The sequence below is a fragment of the Leucoraja erinacea genome, chromosome 16 (assembly GCF_028641065.1).
Source record: "Leucoraja erinacea ecotype New England chromosome 16, Leri_hhj_1, whole genome shotgun sequence".
NCBI classification, from domain to species: Eukaryota; Metazoa; Chordata; class Chondrichthyes; order Rajiformes; family Rajidae; genus Leucoraja; species Leucoraja erinaceus.
In genome coordinates this window covers 2,762,235-2,781,415 of record NC_073392.1, presented here as the reverse complement: position 1 = coordinate 2,781,415, position 19,181 = coordinate 2,762,235, and the positions used below count along the sequence as shown (strand labels likewise).

At 48.8% G+C, this 19,181-nt stretch overlaps 1 protein-coding gene across 1 annotated transcript in view; it reads left to right on the top strand.

The window, feature by feature from the left end:
* The window catches only part of dnah12 (dynein, axonemal, heavy chain 12), a 136,509-nt gene that overhangs the window by 67,183 nt on the left and 50,145 nt on the right, over positions 1 to 19,181 (top strand). The window contains exons 40-50 of the mRNA XM_055647536.1: positions 877 to 1,132; positions 2,214 to 2,513; positions 3,277 to 3,455; positions 5,314 to 5,506; positions 6,608 to 6,769; positions 7,567 to 7,761; positions 9,485 to 9,618; positions 12,717 to 12,879; positions 13,671 to 13,751; positions 15,309 to 15,485; positions 16,157 to 16,288. Of these exons, the coding sequence (XP_055503511.1) occupies positions 877 to 1,132; positions 2,214 to 2,513; positions 3,277 to 3,455; positions 5,314 to 5,506; positions 6,608 to 6,769; positions 7,567 to 7,761; positions 9,485 to 9,618; positions 12,717 to 12,879; positions 13,671 to 13,751; positions 15,309 to 15,485; positions 16,157 to 16,288 (1,972 nt within the window). The remainder of the gene's footprint in view (positions 1 to 876; positions 1,133 to 2,213; positions 2,514 to 3,276; positions 3,456 to 5,313; positions 5,507 to 6,607; positions 6,770 to 7,566; positions 7,762 to 9,484; positions 9,619 to 12,716; positions 12,880 to 13,670; positions 13,752 to 15,308; positions 15,486 to 16,156; positions 16,289 to 19,181) is intronic.

Genomic DNA, 19,181 nt, shown 5'->3' with positions numbered 1-19,181 from the left:
GAATTCTCTGCCTCAGAGGGCGGTGGAGGTCGACTCTCTGGATGCTTTCAAGAGAGAGATAGATAGAGCTCTTAAGGATTCACCACCCTCTGACTAAAGAAATTCCTCCTCATCTCCCTCCTAAAAGAACGTCCTTTAATTCTGAGGCTGTGACCTCTAGTCTGAGACTCTCTAAAGAAGGGAATCGACCCGTATTGTCACCCATTCCTTCTCTCCAGAGATGTTGCCTGTCCCGCTGAGTTACTCCAGCATTAAGGATAAGGGGGAAATCCTTTAAAACCGAGATGAGAAGAACTTTTTTCACACAGAGAGTGGTGAATCTCTGGAACTCTCTGCCACAGAGGGTAGTTGAGGCCAGTTCATTGGCTATATTTAAGAGGGAGTTAGATGTGGCCCTTGTGGCTAAGGGGATCAGGGGGTATGGAGAGAAGGCAGGTACGGGATACTGAGTTGGATGATCAGCCATGATCATATTGAATGGCGGTGCAGGCTCGAAGGGCCGAATGGCCTCTACTCCTGCACCTATTCTCTATGTTTCTATTTTGTGTCTATCTTCACTTTAATCCAGCATCTGCAGATCCTCCCACACACCCCATGTCCATGTCCCTATCTCTATCTCTGCACCCTCTCCACTGCCAGCACATCCTCCCACAGATAGGGGCCCGACATGCTTCAAATAGACAATAGACAATAGGTGCTGGAGGAGGCCATTCGGCCCTTCGAGCCAGCACCGCCATTCAATGTGATCATGGCTGATCATCCCCAATCAGTACCCCGTTCCTGCCTTCCCCCTATATCCCTTCACTCCGCTATTTTTCAGAGCCCTATCTAGCTATTCCAAGCCTCAGCATTACTTCCCTGTTTTACCTGCGCCAGGTATGACCTGAAGGACACGTCGAGGATCACCTTGGTGGACATCCAGCTGGTGGCGGCCATGGGTCCCCCGGGAGGGGGCCGTAACCCGGTCACGCCCCGGTTCCTGCGCCATTTCAACATCTGCACCATCAACATCTTCAGCGACGAGACCATGGTGCGCATCTTCTCCAACGTCGTGGCCTTCTACCTGCGCAACAACGAGTTTCCCACCGACTTCTTCACCATCGGGAACCAGATTGTCAACGCCACGCTCGAGGTGGGTGTTCGTTCAGCCACGGACGTGATAACGCCAGGGGGCGGCGGCGCGGTGGCGCACCGGTAGAGTTGCTGCCTCACAGCGCCAGAGACCCAGGTTCAATCCTGACCACGGGCGCTGTCTGTACGAGGTTTGTACGTTCTCCCCGTGACCAGCGTGGGTTTTCTCCGGGTTTCCTCCCACACTCCAAGGACGTACAGGTTTGTAGGTTAAATGGCAGAGAAACATAGAAATGTAGAAAATAGTTGCAGGAGTAGGCCATTCGGCCCTTCGAGCCTGCAACGCCATTCAATATGATCACGGCTGATCATCCAACTCATCAGTAAAGATTGGAAACTGTCCCTAGTGTGTGTAGGATAGTATTGGTGTGTGGGGTGATCGCTGGTGGGCGCGGACTAGGTGGGCCAAAGGGCCCGTTTCCGCGCTGTATCTCGACAACTAAAAACTAAACCAGTCTGAAAAAGGGTCCAAACCTGAAACGTCACCTATCCATGTTCTCCACAGATGCTGCCTGACCCGCTGAGTTACTCCAGCACTCTGTGAAAAACGTCACCTATCCATGTTCTCCACAGATGCTGCCTGACCCACTCAGTTATGGTGCAGCAGCATCTATGGAGCGAAGGAAATAGGCAACGTTTCGGGCCGAAATCCTTCTGGAAATAGGCAACGTTTCGGGCCGAAACCCTTATGGGTTTCGGCCCGAAACGTTGCCTATTTCCTTAGCTCCATAGATGCTGCCTGACCCGCTGAGTTACTCCAGCACTCTGTGAAACGTCACCTATCCATGTTCTCCACAGATGCTGCCCGACCCGCTGAGTTACTCCAGCACTCTGTCAAACGTCACCTATCCATGTTCTCCACAGATGCTGCCTGACCCGCTGAGTTACTCCAGCACTCTGTGTCTCTTGATTTACTGCCATAGAGTGATACAGTGTGGAAACAGGCCCTTCGGCCCAACTTGCCCATACTGGCCAACATGTCCCAGCTACACTAGTCTCACTTGCCAGCCAGGATAGTTTCAGCTGTAGAGAGGGGTGATGATGGAGGCACTTCATCTTTTCTTCTTCTTATCATTTACCAGGTCTACAAAAAGGCGATCGAAAATCTGCTCCCTACACCAGCCAAGTCCCACTACACCTTTAACCTGCGTGATTTCTCGCGTGTTATCCAAGGCTGCCTGTTGATCAAGAAGGACGCGGTGGAGAGCAAGCGCGTGTTCATGCGTCTCTTCGTGCACGAGGTGTTCCGAGTCTTCTACGACCGCTTGGTGGACGACACAGACCGCACCTGGCTCTATAACCTGACCAGGACCATCGTCAAGGACCACTTCAGGGAGAGTTTCGATTCATTATTTGATCACCTGGCCAAAGAGAAGGGGCACGTGAGTCAGGGGTTACGGGGGGAAGGCAGGGAGAATGGGGTTAGGAGGGAGAGAGATAGATCAGCCATGGTTGGAGGACGTTCCTTTGGGAAGGAGATGAAGAGGGATTTCCTTAGTCAGAGGGTGGTGAATCTGTGGAATTCATTGTCACAGAAGGCTGTGGAGGCCAAGTAGGTGGATATATTTAAGGCCAGAGTCATGGGGAGAAGGCAGAAGGATGGGGTTAGGAGGGAGAGATAGATGTCATGATTGAGTGGCGGAGTAGACTTGATGGGCCGAATGGCCTAAATGCTGCTCCTATCACATATAATTTTAAGAGTTGTGTATTCAGCCTGGTGCAAATGTAGTTATGTCGAAACAAAGAACTGCAGATGCTGGTTCATAAGTTCATAAGCGGTAGGGGCAGAATTGGGCCATTCGCACCATTTAAGGCAGAGACAGATTGATTCATGATGGGCCGAATGGCCTAATTCTACTCCTATTCCTTATGAACTTAAGTTATGACCCCCCCATTCAATCATGGCTGATCTATCTCTCCCTCCTAACCCCATTCTCCTGCCTTCTCCCCGTACACCCGTACTAATCGAGAGTCTATCCATCTCTGCCTTAAAAATATCCACTGACTTGGCCTCCACAGCCTGCTGTGGCAATGAGTTCCACAGATCCCATCCACTGGCTAAAGGGGGTGGGAGGGGATTCCTTCTATACAGTAAACGTCTGAGGCTCATGGTGAACAACGACTAAACATCTGACTTTACCGCAGGTTATGGAAGAGGACATGAGAAGTCTGTTGTTTGGAGATTACATGAATCCTGATTTGGAGGGAGACGACCGCTTGTATTCGGAGATTCCCTCGGTTAAAGAATTTAATGAAGTCGTTGTATTGTGCCTCGACGAGTATAATCAGACCCATAAAACACAGATGAAGCTGGTTATATTCAGGTACTCCATTTTGGGAAGCTGGTTATATTCAGGTACTCCATTTTGGGAAGCGGGTTATATTCAGGTACTCCATTTTGGGAAGCGGGTTATATTCAGGTACTCCATTTTGGGAAGCTGGTTATATTCAGGTACTCCATTTTGGGAAGCGGGTTATATTCAGGTACTCCATTTTGGGAAGCGGGTTATATTCAGGTACTCCATTTTGGGAAGCTGGTTATATTCAGGTACTCCATTTTGGGAAGCTGGTTATATTCAGGTACTCGATTTTGGTCAACGTTCCCCCGTGCAATTACTGCGTGGTTTGGTTTGAAGGAACAACTAATTTCCATTTGGCTTTTTAATTGATTGAGCGTCAGGAATTGTTGGGGCAGACCGCACAGGGTACTGACATTTCAGACATAGATTAAAACAAAAATGTATTCAAGTGAAAGTAAAATGTTCAAACTTTTTAAAAGGCTATTTTGCATCATTTTATATGATCGTATTTATGCAGAAGAAAGATTCATAGAGTGATACAGTGCGGAAACGGGTCCTTCGGCCCAACTTGCCTACACCGGCTAACATGTCCCAGCTACACTAGTCCCATCTTCCCGCATTTGGCCCATATCCCTCCAAACCTGTCCCATCCATGTACCTGTCTAACTGTTTCGTAAATGTTGGGATAGTCCCAGCCTCAAATACATCCTCCGGCAGCTCGTTCCGTACACCCACCACCCTCTGTGTGAAACTGTTACCCCGCAGATTCATATTAAACACCTGACCTTCCCTTTAAACCCATGTCCTCTGGTCCTCGATTCACCTACTCTGGGCAAGAGACTCTGTGCATCTGTCCGATCTATTCCTCTCATGATTTTATATACCTCTATAAGATCACCCCTCATCCTCCTGCGCTCCAGGGAATAGAGACCCAGCCTGCTCAACCTCTCCCTATAGCTCAGGCCCTTTAGTCCTGGCAACATCCATGTAAATCTTCTCTGTACCCTTTCTAACTTATACAAGATCAGCATGCATCATCAAATTTCAGTCAATATTGAATTCTGGATACTTTGTGAAGTAACGCGAAGCAACAGAATGAATTAATTTAGGCCTCTGACCTACAAGTTAACAATACTGTTTCACCAAACACCCTGACCTCAGATGCTGCGTCTGTGGAGTTTGCACGTTCTCCCTGTGACCACGTGGGTTTCCCCCGGGTGCTCCGGTTTCCTCCATTATCCCAAGGACGTGCGGGTTTGTAGGTCCATTGGCCCCTCTGTAAATTGCCCCCTAGTGTGTAGAGTGGAACAGGGGGATAACATGGAATTGGTGATCGTTGGTCGGCATGGACTTGATGGGCCGAAGGGACTATTTACTTGCTGACGCAATTGCTCCTTCGTAAAATAAAAGCATTTTTAATTTTCTGTGAAAACTACCAACAAAACCTTGAAGACTTTTTTATATAAAACCACATGTTGGTTTCTGAATAGAAATTTAATTTGGAATTATTGTTGTTAGTACTATATTTTGTTTTTATTCAGTTTAGCTGCGGATAGCTCCACTTGTTTAAGGTGCTAATACTGGTCAGCACAGTGGCGCAGTGGTAACATTGCTGCCTCAAAGCGCCAGAGACCCAGGTTCGATCCTGGCCTTAGGTGCTGTTTGTACGGAGTTTGCACGATCTCCCTGTGGGTTTACTCCGGGTGCTCCGGATTCCTCCCACACTACAAAGGCGTGCGGGTTTGTAGGCCAATGGGCTTCTGTAAATTGTCCCCAGTGTGTGCAGGATAGTTCTAGTGTACGGGGTGGTCGGCGCGGACCCGGTGGGCCGAAGGGCCTGTTTCCACGCTGTATCTCTAAACTAAACTAAACTTCCCTGCAGGTACGTGCTGGAGCATTTGTCGCGCATCTGCCGGGTGCTGAAGCAGGCACGGGGCAACGCTCTCCTGGTGGGTGTGGGCGGCAGCGGGCGACAGTCCTTGACCCGTTTGGCCACTGCCATGGCCAAGATGAGCATCTTCCAGCCCGAAATCTCCAAGGCCTACGGCATCAACGAATGGCGGGAGGACTTGAAGGTGAGGATCGCCCTTGGTCTCAATGCCTCCCTTCTTGGCTTCCCTCGTTACCAACCAAGTCTGGAGAAGGGTCTCCACCCGAAACCCTCACCCAATCCTTCTCTCCAGAGATGCTGCCTGTCCCGCTGAGTTACTCCAGCACTTTGTGTCTATCTTCGGTTTAAACCAGCATCTGCAGTTTCTTCTCAGCTGTTCATAAGATTATGTGATAAGAGTAGACTTAGGCCATTCGGCCCATCAAGGGAGAGCTAGATAGGGCTCTTAAAGATAGCGGAGTCAGGTGATACGGGGAGAAGGCAGAAACGGGGTACTGATTGGATAGCACGCAACAAAAGCTTTTCACTGTACCTCGGTGCACGTGACAATAAACTCAACTGGACTGAACTGAAACAAAATTATCTTGTGTACCAAGTTACAGTGAAATTACCTTCTTGCATACAGATCAGTGAGATTATTGCTGTACATAAGTACAATCCCCGGTTAACTACAGGTTGGATAGAAACAGCCATATGGAAGAGTCGACAAATATCGGTGCCTTGGACCCATCACAGCTGTCACCATTTTATATCACTTTGCCTACCCGATTATTATTATTATTATTGGTTTTATTTTTTTTTCCCCTCCTTCCATTTTCCCCCCTTTTTATCTCTCCCCCCCCCCCCCCTTTCCTCTCCCCTTCCCCTCTCCCTCCTTTCTCCCCCTTTCTCTCCCCCTTCTCCCCCCTTCTTCTCCCCCTTTCCCCCCCTTCTCCCCCCTCTTCTCCAACCTTTCCCCCTCTCTCCCTTCTCCCTCCCCTTCTCCTCCTTTTTCCCCCCTTCTCTCCCCTTCTCCCCCTTTCCCCCTTTCCCACACCCTTTCTCCCCTTCTCCCCCCTCTTCTTCCCCCTCTTCTCTCCAACCTCTCCCCCCCCCTTCTCCCCCCCTTCTCTCCCCCTTCTCTCCCCTTCTCTCCCCTTCTCTCCCCCTTCTCTCCCCTTCTCTCCCCCTCTCTCCCCCTTCTCCCCCCCTTCTCTCCCCCTTCTCTCCCCCTTCTCCCCCCGTTCTCTCCCCGCCCCGGTGGTTTACCTGCATTTACCTAATGGTTCTGTGTTGGTGTTGCCAGAACCTGTTGCGGAGTGCGGGCATGAGGGGCCACCCCACTGTGTTCCTGATCACGGACACACAGATCAAAGAGGAGGCGTTCCTGGAAGACGTCGACAGTCTGCTCAACACCGGCGAAGTGGCAAATCTATTTGCACCTGACGAGAAGGGGGAGATCATGGAGGTACAAAGACGTGGCCTTGTCCGAACTGTAAACATTTAATATTGGTAGAGCTGCTGCCTCACAGCGCCAGAGACCCGGGTTCGATCCTGGCCACGGGTCCTGTCTGTACGGAGTTTGTACGTTCTGCCCGTGACCTGTGTGGGTTTCCTCCGGGTGCTCCGGTTTCCCCCCACACTGCAAAGACGTGCCTGTTTGTGGGTTAATTGGCTTGGTGTAAGTGTAAATTGTCCCTAGAGTCTGTAGGATAGTGTTGGTGTGCGGGGATCGCTGGGTGACACAGACCCGGTGGGCCGAAGGGCCTGTTTCCGTGCTGTATCTCCAAAACAAAAACTAAAGATTGTTCACGATACGATACAATAGAACTGTATTTATCCCAGGAGGGAAATGGATCTGCCAACTGTGAAGGGGAGGGGGAGAGAGAGTAGGGGGTGGAAGTGGAGGGGGGGAGAGAGGGGGGGGGGGGGAGAAGGGGAGGGGGGGAGAAGGGGAGGGGGGAGAAGGAGGAGGGGGGGAGGGAGGGAGGGGGGAGAAGGGGAGGGGGGGAGAATGGGTAGGGGGTGGAGAAGATGAGGGAGGGGGGAGGGGGGAGAAGGGGGGAGGGGGTGAGAGTAGGGGGGGGAAGGGGAGGGGGGAGAAGAGAAGAGGAGGGGAGGAGAAGGGGAGGGGGGGGGAGAAGGGGAGGGGGGGGAGGGAGGGGAGTCAGTCTCAGTCTCCGTCTCCGTCTACCCCGTAGTGTGATATCAGCAGGGAAGGAGCAGTTGCAGAGTGATGTGACTGGTGTGTTGTTGTTGTTGCAGGGGGTGCGGCCTGCTGCACAGGCGGGGAACAAGCACGCGGAGTTCAGCCCCCTGGCGCTCTTTGCCTTCTTTGTGAGCCGGTGCAGGGAGAACCTGCACGTGGTGGTGGCGTTCAGCCCCATCGGTGACGCCTTCCGTAACCGCCTGCGGCAGTTCCCTTCCCTCATCAACTGCTGCACCATCGACTGGTTCCAGGTGACCCAAGCCCACCTCGTTAACGCTGTCAAAGAAACACACACACAAAAAGCTGCCGTCACTCCAGTAAAGGGCCTGTCCCACTTGCCGATTTTATTTTCGACGACTGCCGTCATCATTGACTGACATATCAGGTCACCGAAACATTCGCGGCGTGATGATGTATTGACCCGTGCTGGTTTTTTTCAAGCGTCGCAACATTTTTTCTGTCGCCGCTGGATTTTTGAAATGTTCAAAATCTTTTGCCGACGCTGATACGACGCTGGCAGTCGCCGAAAAAATCGGCAAATGGGACTGGCCCTTAACACCGTGTGCGCCCTCTAATCTACACTTCATCTGGAGCTACAGCAACAATATATTCTGAACCGAAACGTCACCCATTCCTTCTCTCCAGAGATGCTGCCCTGTCCCGCTGAGTTACTCCAGCACTTTGTGTATCTTCCATTTAATCCAGCATCTGCAGTTCTTTTCTACACATTGATAAATCATTTATCATCCCCAGGAAATAAATCCTGTGATGTCAAACGTGTTGGATTGTGAAGTGCATAGTGTCCCTCCCCCCCCCCCCTGAGGTTTATCAGGAACCTTAAATCTGTGTCACAGAGTGATACAGTGTGGAAACAGGCCCTTTGGCCCAACTTGCCCACACCGGCCAACAATGTCCCATCTACACTAGTCCCACCTGCCTGCGCTTGGCCCATATCCCTCCAAACCTGTCCTGTCCATGTACCTGCCCAACTGTTTCTTAAACGATGGGATAGTCCCAGCCTCAACCACCTCCCCCGGCTGCTTGTTCCATACACCCACCGTGCTCTGAGTGAAAAAGTTATCCCTCGGATTCCTATTAAATCTTTTCCCTTTCACCTTAAACCTATGTCCTCTGGTCCACGATTGCCCTACTCTGGGCAAGAGACTGTGTGCATCGACCCGATCTATTCCTCTCATGGTAGTGTCCTGCATCCCCCAACACAGGGCTCCTTACTTCATCAAAGCTTTGGTGATATTCCACACTTCTCCTGAATCTCTTCCTAATCCTCGCTGCTCAAAGGGAGGGAAGGGAACCCAACTCTCCCCATCTCTGCCGGTCCATGTTCACAAGTTCATAAGCCATCCCAGCAGAATTAGGCCATTCGGTCCATCGAGCCTACTCTGCCATTCAATCACGGCTGGTCTATCTCTCCCTCCCAACCCCATACTCCTGCCTTCTCCCCATAACCCCGTACTAATCGTAGAAACATAGACACTAGGTGCAGGCCATTCGGCCCTTCGAGCCAGCACCGCCATTCAATATGATCATGGCTGATCATCCAGAATCAGTACCCCGTTCCTGCTTTCTCCCCAAATCCCTTGATTCCATTAGCCCCAAGAGCTAAATCTAACTCTCTTTTGAAAACATTCAGTGGATTGGCTTTGACTGCCTTCTGTGGCAGAGAATTCCGCAGATTCTGAAGAGCGTCTGTAGGCAGGAACTGCAGATGCTGGTTTATACTGAAGATAGACTCACCTCTACTTTAATTCTGCAGAGGGGGTCTCGACCCGAAACGTCACCCATACCTTCTCTCCAGAGATGCTGCCCGTCCCGCTGAGTTACTCCAGCGTTTAGTGTCTATCGCTGATTATTTATTAATGTTTCATTAAATCTTTTAATAATTAAAATGTTACACAAAAATGATTTGATGATTATTTATTAATGTATTAAAATGTTGTGTGTTTTTCTGGGCAGCCTTGGCCTGAAGATGCGCTGGAACGTGTGGCCAACAGTTTTCTGGAGACGCTGGATTTGACAGAGTTTGAACGAGCTGAAATTGTCCCTATTTGTAAATTCTTCCACACGTCTGTTAAAAAACTGTCAGTGAAGTAAGTCTGTGTCAGAGGCGTCAGGAGCAGAATCAGGCCGTTCGGCCTATCAAGTCTACTCTCCCTCATAATCCCATTCTCCTGCCTTCTCCCCATAACCCCTGACCCCCGTACTAATCAAGAATCTGTCTATCTCTGCCTTAAAAATATCCAATGTCTCGGCCTCCACAGCCGTCTGTGGCAAAGAATCCCACAGATTTGCCACCCTCTGACTAAAGAAATGTCTCCTCATCTCCTCCCTTTAATTCTGAGGCTGTGCCCTCTAGTCCTAGACTCTCCCACGAGTGGAAACATCCTCTCCACATCCACTCTATCCAAGCCTTTCCCTATTCTGTTGCGGTTACAGGTCCAGCAACGATATTCCGGCGACTGGTTGTCCGACACCTCCTTAAATCCCGACAAAAAATGACGAGAGCGCACTTGGAATTCCCCCCCGTGAAGTCCCGCCTAGATCTCCACCTCGTCGGGACTTCTGCGGCCGATCGGCGGGTGGAATCTGCCCCCTGCAGCCGGGGCGCTGGAACTGCGGCCCAGCTGGAGCCGGCAGATCCGGTCCCATAACCGACTTTGCGGGGCCGGTGTCTCGGTCCACCGGCGGCCGAGGCGGAACATTCCGGTACCGCTGGACTCCTCTCGGAGGCCGGGACCTCCGTTGGTCCGGCAACAACGGATAATCCGGGCAGGGCTCCGGAACAAAGGGGGCCGGAAAATGGGTGGTGTGGACCCGTGTTATATTTACCTTGTGTCTACATGCATGGAAGGTTTCATTCTTAATAATTGATATATATCGACATGGAATGTATTGTTTCTACTTGGAACCTTTATACCCCTGTCCCACTGTACGAGTTCATTCCAAGAGTTCTCCCCGAGTTTGCCCCGATTCGAACTCGGAGATTTACGGTAATGGCCACTCGTCGGTACTCGGGGCTCTCGTGGACATTTTTCAAAGTGTTGAAAAATCTTCACCAGCCTTCCCGTGCTTACCTGCCGTTAGCGAGTCTTCCCGAGTACCTGCCGTTAGCGTTACGAGCCGCTAAGAGGCGTCCCCGAGCTCCGACGTATCCGCTACGTTCGTTCTCCGTGCTTACCACGAGTTTGATTTTTTTTCAAACTTGGGAGAGCTCTTGGAATGAACTCGTACCGTGGGACAGGGGTTTTAGGCTTTTCAGTAAAAATTAGATAGATTTTAATTTGGAAATTTGTGCAAAAATATCCCCATTTCTCATCCCACAAAGTGTTGGTGTAAGTCAGCGGGTCAGGTAGGGTCTCTGAAGAACATGGATAGATGACATTTCAGGCCAGGTCCCTTCATCATGTTTGTGAAAGAACTGCAGATGCTGGAAAAATCTAAGTTAGACAAAAATTGCTGGAGAAACTCAGCGGGTGAGGCAGCATCTATGGAGAGAGGGAATGAGCGACGTTTCGGGTCGAGACCCTTCTTCAGACTGATGCTGCCTCACCCGCTGAGTCTCTCCAGCGTGTTTAGTCTACCAGATCCCTTCATCAGCCTGAAGGAAGGTCCCAACTCGAAACGTCGCCTGTCCATTCCCTCCACGAATGCTGCCTGACCCACTGAGCTCCTCCAGCGCTTTGTGTTGTGCTCAAGATTCCAGCATCTGCAGTTCCTTGTGTCTCCGCACAGAGAGGACAACCAGACCCGGCCCCCCCCACTGCCGAGTTGTTGGACCCAGGGGCAAGTGGGAACTGATGGAATGTCAGTCTGAAAACCCAGTCTGAGGAAGGGTCTCCCTTTCCTTCTCTCCAGAGTAGAGAAGGAATAACCCAGTTCTGTTCAGTTTCATTTATTGTCACGTGTACCGAGGTACAGTGAAGAGCTTTCGTCCCAATCCATCCAATCACTGCAAGACAATACATGATTACAATCAGGCCATTCGCAGTGTACAGATACATGATAAGGGAATAACGTTTAATGCAAGGTAAAGCCAGCAAAGTCTGATCAAGGATAGTCCAGGGTCCCGGATGAGATAGATACTAATTGAGGACTGTTCCCTGGTTATGGTCGCATGTAGTTCTGATAACTCAGTGGGCCAGGGTCATCTGTGGTGTACATGGATGGGTGATGCTACAGGTCAGGAACACATCAGCACTCGGATACATGTGTTGGGAGGAACTGCAGATGCTGGTTTAAGGCATGGGTGACGTTTCGGGTCAAGACCCTTCTTCAGAAGAAGCTTTTGTTGACCTTTCTTCAGAAGAAGGGTTTCGATCCTTGTCTACAGAGATGCTGCCTGTCTGTCCCGCTGAGTTACTCCAGCATTTTGTGTCTATCCTCTTTATTCGATAGCAGTCGAGGGTGTATATATATATATATAATAGTTATTTCTGGGCAAGTGCTTTATTTATCCACCTCTAGTCTATGGTAACTAGCAACTTTCCAGTGTATGGGTTTGGTGACTGGAGTTGCAGTGACGTTTCTGGGCGGAGATTTCTGAAGAAGAGTCTCGACCGATTCCTTCTCTCCAGAGATGCCACATGTCCCGCTGAGTCACTCCAGCACTTTGTGTCTATCTTCGGTGTAAACCAGTATCTGCAGTTCTCTTCCCTCACATAAGAACTTTGGGGTTCAGGGGCGAGGGTTACTCAGTCTTCTAGGTCAGAAGAAGGGTCTCGACCCGAAACGTCGCCTATTTCCTTCGCTCCATAGATGCTGCCTCACCCGCTGAGTTTCTCCAGCATTTTTGTCCACTCTGTCCTCGAGGAACTTGATGAATCATGTTTTAAGGATTTTAACAGACGGAAACCAGAACCAGGGGCCACACAGTTTAAGAATAAGGGGTAAGCCATTTAGAATGGAGACGAGGAAACACTTTTTCTCACAGAGAGTTGTGAGTCTGTGGAATTCTCTGCCTCAGAGGGCGGTGGAGGCAGGTTCTCTGGATGCTTTCAAGAGAGAGCTAGATAGGGCTCTTAAAAATAGCGGAGTCAGGGGATATGGGGAGAAGGCAGGAACGGGGGGTACTGATTAGGGATGATCAGCCATGATCACATTGAATGGTGGTGCTGGCTCGAAGGGCCGAATGGCCTCCTCCTGCACCTATTGTCTATTGTCTATTGAAAGCAATATTTGTTGATTTTAGATTTCTTCTCGAGTTGAACCGTCACAATTACGTCACCCCCACGTCTTACCTGGAACTGATCGCTGCGTTCCGCCAGCTCCTCACCAAGCAGCGGGACACGGTGAAAAAAGCCAAGAAAAGGTACACCAACGGCCTGGACAAGCTGGCATTCGCAGAGTCCCAGGTAACGGCCATGTACAGTCAATAAACACACACCAACCTCAAGTAACCCCTGCTTTCCCACTCTCCCCAACCATCCTACTAGTCCCACTGTTCGCACCCTCGTAGCCCTCTCATTATCACCTCTATCCCAGCCAACAATGGACCATTGTGGGCTCCACCCTTCCTTGGTCATTTGTTACCGGCCCTGATTTGTTCTGGCCTTTTCTCCCCTCCAGTTCCACCCTCCTACCCCACCGCACTTTAATTCTGCAGAAGGGTCTCGACCCGAAACATCACCCATTCCTTCTCTACAGAGGTCCTGCTTGCCCCGCTATGTTACTCCAGCACTTTGTGTCTACCTTCACTTAGATACATCTTAGACAAGCGTCTCAGGTACAAGTGTGCAGACCAAAACTGCACACAATACTCCAGGTGCGGTCTCACCAGGGCCCTGTACAACTGCAGTAGGACCTCCTTGCTCCAATACTCAAATCCTCTCACTATGAAGGCCAACATGCCGTTAGTTTGTACATTCTCCCCGTGACCTATGTGGGTTTTCTCCAGGTGCCCTGGTTTCCTCCCACACTCCAAAGGCGTGCGGGTTTGGTGATTAACTGGGCTTTGTAAATTGTCCCTGAAGTGTCGGTGCAAATCACCTGGCGATTTAGAAGAGTGGTATCGGATGGTCGTAGATCCTTCCTTTGCGAAGATCGGGCAAAGAGTGGCCGCACCCTGGCACCACCCTGCCATGAGGAGATGTTCAGTCATTGCGGGCTTCAGTCAAACTGACCATTTGATGTCCTGCTCCTGCAGGTGGGAGAGATGAAGAAAGAGCTGGTGGAACTGCAGCCCAAACTGGAGACGGCAAAAGTGGAGAATGCCAACATGATGAAGGTAATGGTCAGATATACACTCTGGAACAATGAATGAATGAAGGAATGAATGAATGAATGAAGGTATGAAAGAGAGAAAGAGAGAGAGAAAGAAAGAAAGAAAGAAAGAATACTTTATTGTCACAGTGATTTTCTTACCCAAGGTATGCAAAGAGTGGCCACATAAAGGGCGTTGACAAAGTGACAAAGCCCACCACGCCAGGTCCACCTGTGGTCCCCCCGTTCACGGCAGTCCCCCAACACCGGCCCCTCTCTCTGTTCTCCCCCCCTCCCCCCCCTCCCCCCCGTATATCTCTCACGGCGGCACCCCCGCGCGGGCCCACCTTCGTTCCCGGCGGCACGTTCTCCAGCAGGCTGCGTTGCTCCGGTCCCGGCCCCGTCGAGCTGATTTAGATCAGGGGACGTTACGGTAAGTGATTTGCTGCCTCAAGTCACGGAACCAACAAACAAAGACCAATCTCCAGCACGTTTAAGAAGGAACTGCAGATTCCAGTAGACAAAAATGCTGGAGAAACTCAGCTGGTGAGGCAGCATCTATGGAGCGAAGGAAATAGGCGACGTTTCGGGTCGAAACCCTTCTTCAGACCCTTCTTGAAGAAGGGTTTCGACCCGAAACGTTGCCTATTTCCTTCGCTCCATAGATGCTGCCTCACCAGCTGAGCATTATTGTCCACCTTCAATCTCCAACTCAATGTCTTGGAGTAACCCAGTTCTGTTTAAGTTTAGTTTATTGTCACGTGTATCGAGGTACAGTGAAAAGCTTTTGTTGCGTGCTAACCAGTCAGCGGAAAGACAATACATGATTATAATCGGGCCATTCGCAGTGTACAGATACATGATAAGGGAATAACATTTAATGCAAGGTAAAGCCAGCAAAGTCCGATCAAGGATAGTCCAAGTTCCTGGATGAGGTAGATACTAGTTGAGGACTGTTCTCTGGTTATGGTCGGATGGTGTAGTTCTGATAACTCAGTGGGCCAGGGTCATTTGTGGTGGACATGGATGGATGATGCTTCAGGTCAGGAAGCACTCAGGTACATGTGTAGAAAGGAACTGCAGATGCTGGTTTAAGGAATGGGTGACGTTTCGGGTTGAGACCTATCTCCAGAAGAAGCTTTTGTTGACCTTTCTTCAGAAGAAGGGCTTCGATCCGAAACGTCACCCATTCCTCATCTACAGAGGTGCTGCCTGTCTCTCTGAGTTACTGTGTCTATCTTCACTTAGATACATCTTAGATAAGAGTCTCAGGTACAAGTGTGCAGCAGTAGGGCACTGAGACAGAGTACTGAGTGGCCAAAAGTAGAAGTAAGTAAGTACGTTTATTAGCCAAGTATTCACATACAAGGAATTTGCTTTGGTGCTCCACCCGCAAGTAACAACATGACACACAGTGACAGTTACGAATGACTCAGAAAACACTAAACATTCATAATAATAAAACATTAATGATAAAACACCATTGAACAAGCATGTGAACCAACAAAATACCAGATCAAAGGGAGGCTACAGATTTTTGGCTGTTGAGTAGATAAAATCTGCCTGTTGTGTCGTTCACCAGGTGATCGAGGTGGAATCAGCGGAGGTGGAAGCAAAGAGCAAGGTTGTGAAAGTCGATGAGGAGGCAGCCACTGAGAAAGCCACGGAGGCCCAGGCCTTGAAGAACGAGTGCGAGAGTGAGCTAGCAGAGGCCATTCCCGCTCTGGAGGCTGCCCTCTCCGCCCTGGACACGCTGAAGGTACGTCGCGCAGTCCGCGGTGAATCAGAAATCCACAGGCGCAGAACACCGACACAAGATGCTGGAGTAACTCAGCCAGTTAGGCAGCACTCTGTGAAACGTCACCTATCCATGTTCTCCACAGATGCTGCTGCACCCGCTCTGAGTTACTCCAGCACTCTGTGAAACGTCACCTATCCATGTTCTCCACAGATGCTGCCTGACCCGCTGAGTTACTCCAGCACTCTGTGAAACGTCACCTATCCATGTTCTCCACAGATGCTGCCTGACCCACTCAGTTATGGTGCAGCAGCATCTATGGAGCTAAGGAAATAGGCAACGTTTCGGGCCGAAATCCTTCTGGAAATAGGCTGGAACGTTTCGGGCCAAAACCCTTACGGGTTTCGGCCCGAAACGTTGCCTATTTCCTTAGCTCCATAGATGCTGCTGCACCCGCTGAGTTACTCCAGCACTCTGTGAAACGTCACCTATCCATGTTCTCCACAGATGCTGCCTGACCCGCTGAGTTACTCCAGCGCTTCCTTGGAAAACCTGCATCATCATTTCATTGTTACCACTTCTTAAATTGCATTTAGTTTGGGAAACAATTTAAATTAAATCTCACTCGTTGTAATGGGAATTTCTGCTTGAATTGATGATAAGCCGAGCTGTATCTTTTCTTTGTATTTTAGCCATCGGACATCACGATAGTGAAGTCGATGAAGAATCCTCCGCAGGGCGTCAAGCTGGTGATGGCCGCGATTTGTGTGATGAAACTGATCAAGCCTGAGAGGATCAATGACCCTTCTGGAACTGGGGAGAAGGTAAAGCCTCAAGCAGTAAAGTCCGGTCAAGTCACTTTATTTCTATAGTGCCTATATCTCCAATAATCTAAAATGGCACATCAATGCAGACCACGTCATCAAGAAAGGTCAACAACGCCTATATTTCCTCAGACAGCTCAAAAAGTTCAGAGTCCATAAACACCTCCTGGTCCGTTTCTATCAATCAATCATTGAAAGCATCATCACCTCCTCAATCACAGTCTCTGGTACGGTAACACCGATAGTCACTCACTACACAGAATACAACGCATTGTCTCCAAGGCCTCCAGGATCATCAACTCCCCCCTCCCCTCAATCCATTCCATCTATCTCCAACGTACCTCAAAACGGGCAAAAAAGATCATCTCGGACCATTCCCATCCAGCAAACCACCTTTTTCAGTCTCTCCCTTCAGGGAGGCGCCTCAGGTCACTTGCTACTAAAACCACCCGCTTTAAAAACAGTTTCTTCCCCTCAGCAATAAGAACTCTCAATTCCGTCCAATAATCTGACAATAATATGACTTTTGATGTATACAGTGTCTTGTCTATGGTCTTTGTTTGTTCTTTTGCACTATGTATTGTTGGTGAGATGTGTGATTTGTGATGTGGTATGGATGCACTTTATTACGGTGATCTGTGTTATTAGTGGTATGTAACTAAAGCAGTGTACCATCATGTACCGAACCCAAATACCACCAACCCTGGTTGCGTGGCAAATAAAGATTCTATTCTATTCTATTCTACAGCATATTTAAAAAACAACTCTCGTTGACCAAAGTGCTTTACATTGGTGGAGGTACTAATAACCATATAACAATTACAGCACGGAAACAGGCCATCTCGGCCCTTCTAGTCCGTGCCGAACACGTATTCTCCCCTAGTCCCATCTACCTGCGCTCAGACCATAACCCTCCATTCCTTTCCCGTCCATATAACTATCCAATTTATTTTTAAATGACAAAAAACGAACCTGCCTCCACCACCTTCACTGGAAGCTCATTCCACACAGCCACCACTCTCTGAGTAAAGAAGTTCCCCCTCATGTTACCCCTAAACTTCTGTCCCTTAATTCTCAAGTCATGTCCCCTTGTTTGAATCTTCCCTACTCTCAGTGGGAAAAGCTTGTCCACGTCAACTCTGTCTATCCCTCTCATCATTTTAAAGACCTCTATCGTCCCCCCTTAACCTTCTGCGCTCCAAAGAATAAAGCCCCTAACTTGTTCAACCTTTCTCTGTAACTTAGTTGCTGAAACCCAGGCAACATTCTAGTAAATCTCCTCTGTACTCTCTCTATTTTGTTGACATCCTTCCTATAATTAGGCGACCAAAATTGTACACCATACTCCAGAATTGGCCTCACCAATGCCTTGTACAATTTTAACATTACATCCCAACTTCTATACTCAATGCTTTGATTTATAAAGGCCAGCACAACAAAAGCTTTCTTTACCACCCTATCTACATGAGATTCCACTTTCAGGGAACTGTGCACAGTTATTCCCAGATCCCTCTGTTCACCTGCATTCTTCAATTCCCTACCATTTACCATGTACGTCCTATTTTGATTTGTCCTGCCAAGATGTAGCACCTCACACTTATCAGCATTAAACTCCATCTGCCATCTTTCAGCCCACTCTTCCAACTGGCATAAATCTCTCTGTGGACTTTGAAAATCTACTTCATTATCCACAACCCCACCTATCTTAGTATCATCTGCATACTTACTAATCCAATTTACCACACCATCATCCAGATCATTGATGTACATGACAAACAACAGTGGACCCAACACAGATCCCTGTGGCACCTCAATAGTCACCGGCCTCCAACCTGACAAACAACCATCCACCATTACTCTCTGGCATCTCCCATTCAGCCACTGTTGAATCCATCTTGCTACTCCACCATTAATACCCAACAATTGAACCTTCTTAACCAACCTTCCGTGAGGAACCTTGTCAAAGGTCTTACTGAAGTCCATGTATACAACATCCACTGCTTTACCCTCATCAATTTGAAGTAACCTCTTCAAAAAATTCAAGAAGATTAGTCAAACATGACCTTCCAGGCACAAATCCATGTTGACTGTTCCTAATCAGACCCTGTTTATCCAGATGCTTATATATATTATCTCTAAGTATCCTTTCCATTAATTTGCCCACCACTGACATCAAACTAACAGGTCTATAATTGCTAGGTTTACTCTTAGAACCCTTTTTAAACAATGGAACAACATGCGCAGTACACCAATCCTCCGGCACTATTCCCGTTTCTAATGACATTTGAAATATTTCTGTCATAGCCCCTGCTATTTCTACACTAACTTCCCTCAATGTCGTAGGGAATATCCTGTCCGGACCTGGAGACTTATCCACTTTTATATTTCTCAAAAGTGTCAGTACTCCCTCTTCTTTGAATCTCATAGTTTCCATAGCTACTCTACTTGTTTCCCTTACCTCACATAATTCAATATCCTTCTCCTTGGTGAATACCGAAGAAAAGAAATTGTTCAATATCTCCCCATCTCTTTTGGCTCTGCAGATAGCTGTCCACTCTGACTCTCTAATGGACCAATTATATCCCTCGTTATCCTTTTGCTATTAATGTAGCTGTAGAAACCCTTTGGATTTACTTTCACCTTACTTGCCAAAGCAACCTCATATCTTCTTTTAGCTTTTATAATTTCTTTCTTAAGATTCTTTTTACATTCTTTATATTCCTCAAGCACCTAATTTACTCCATGCTGCCTGTAATTGTTGTAGATCTCCCTCTTTTTCCGAACCAAGTGTCCAATTTCCCTTGAAAACCAGGCTCTTTCCAATTTTTACTGTTTCCTTTCAACCGAACTGGGAAAGGAAATGGTTAATGTTATACAACGGTGGTTCATAGAT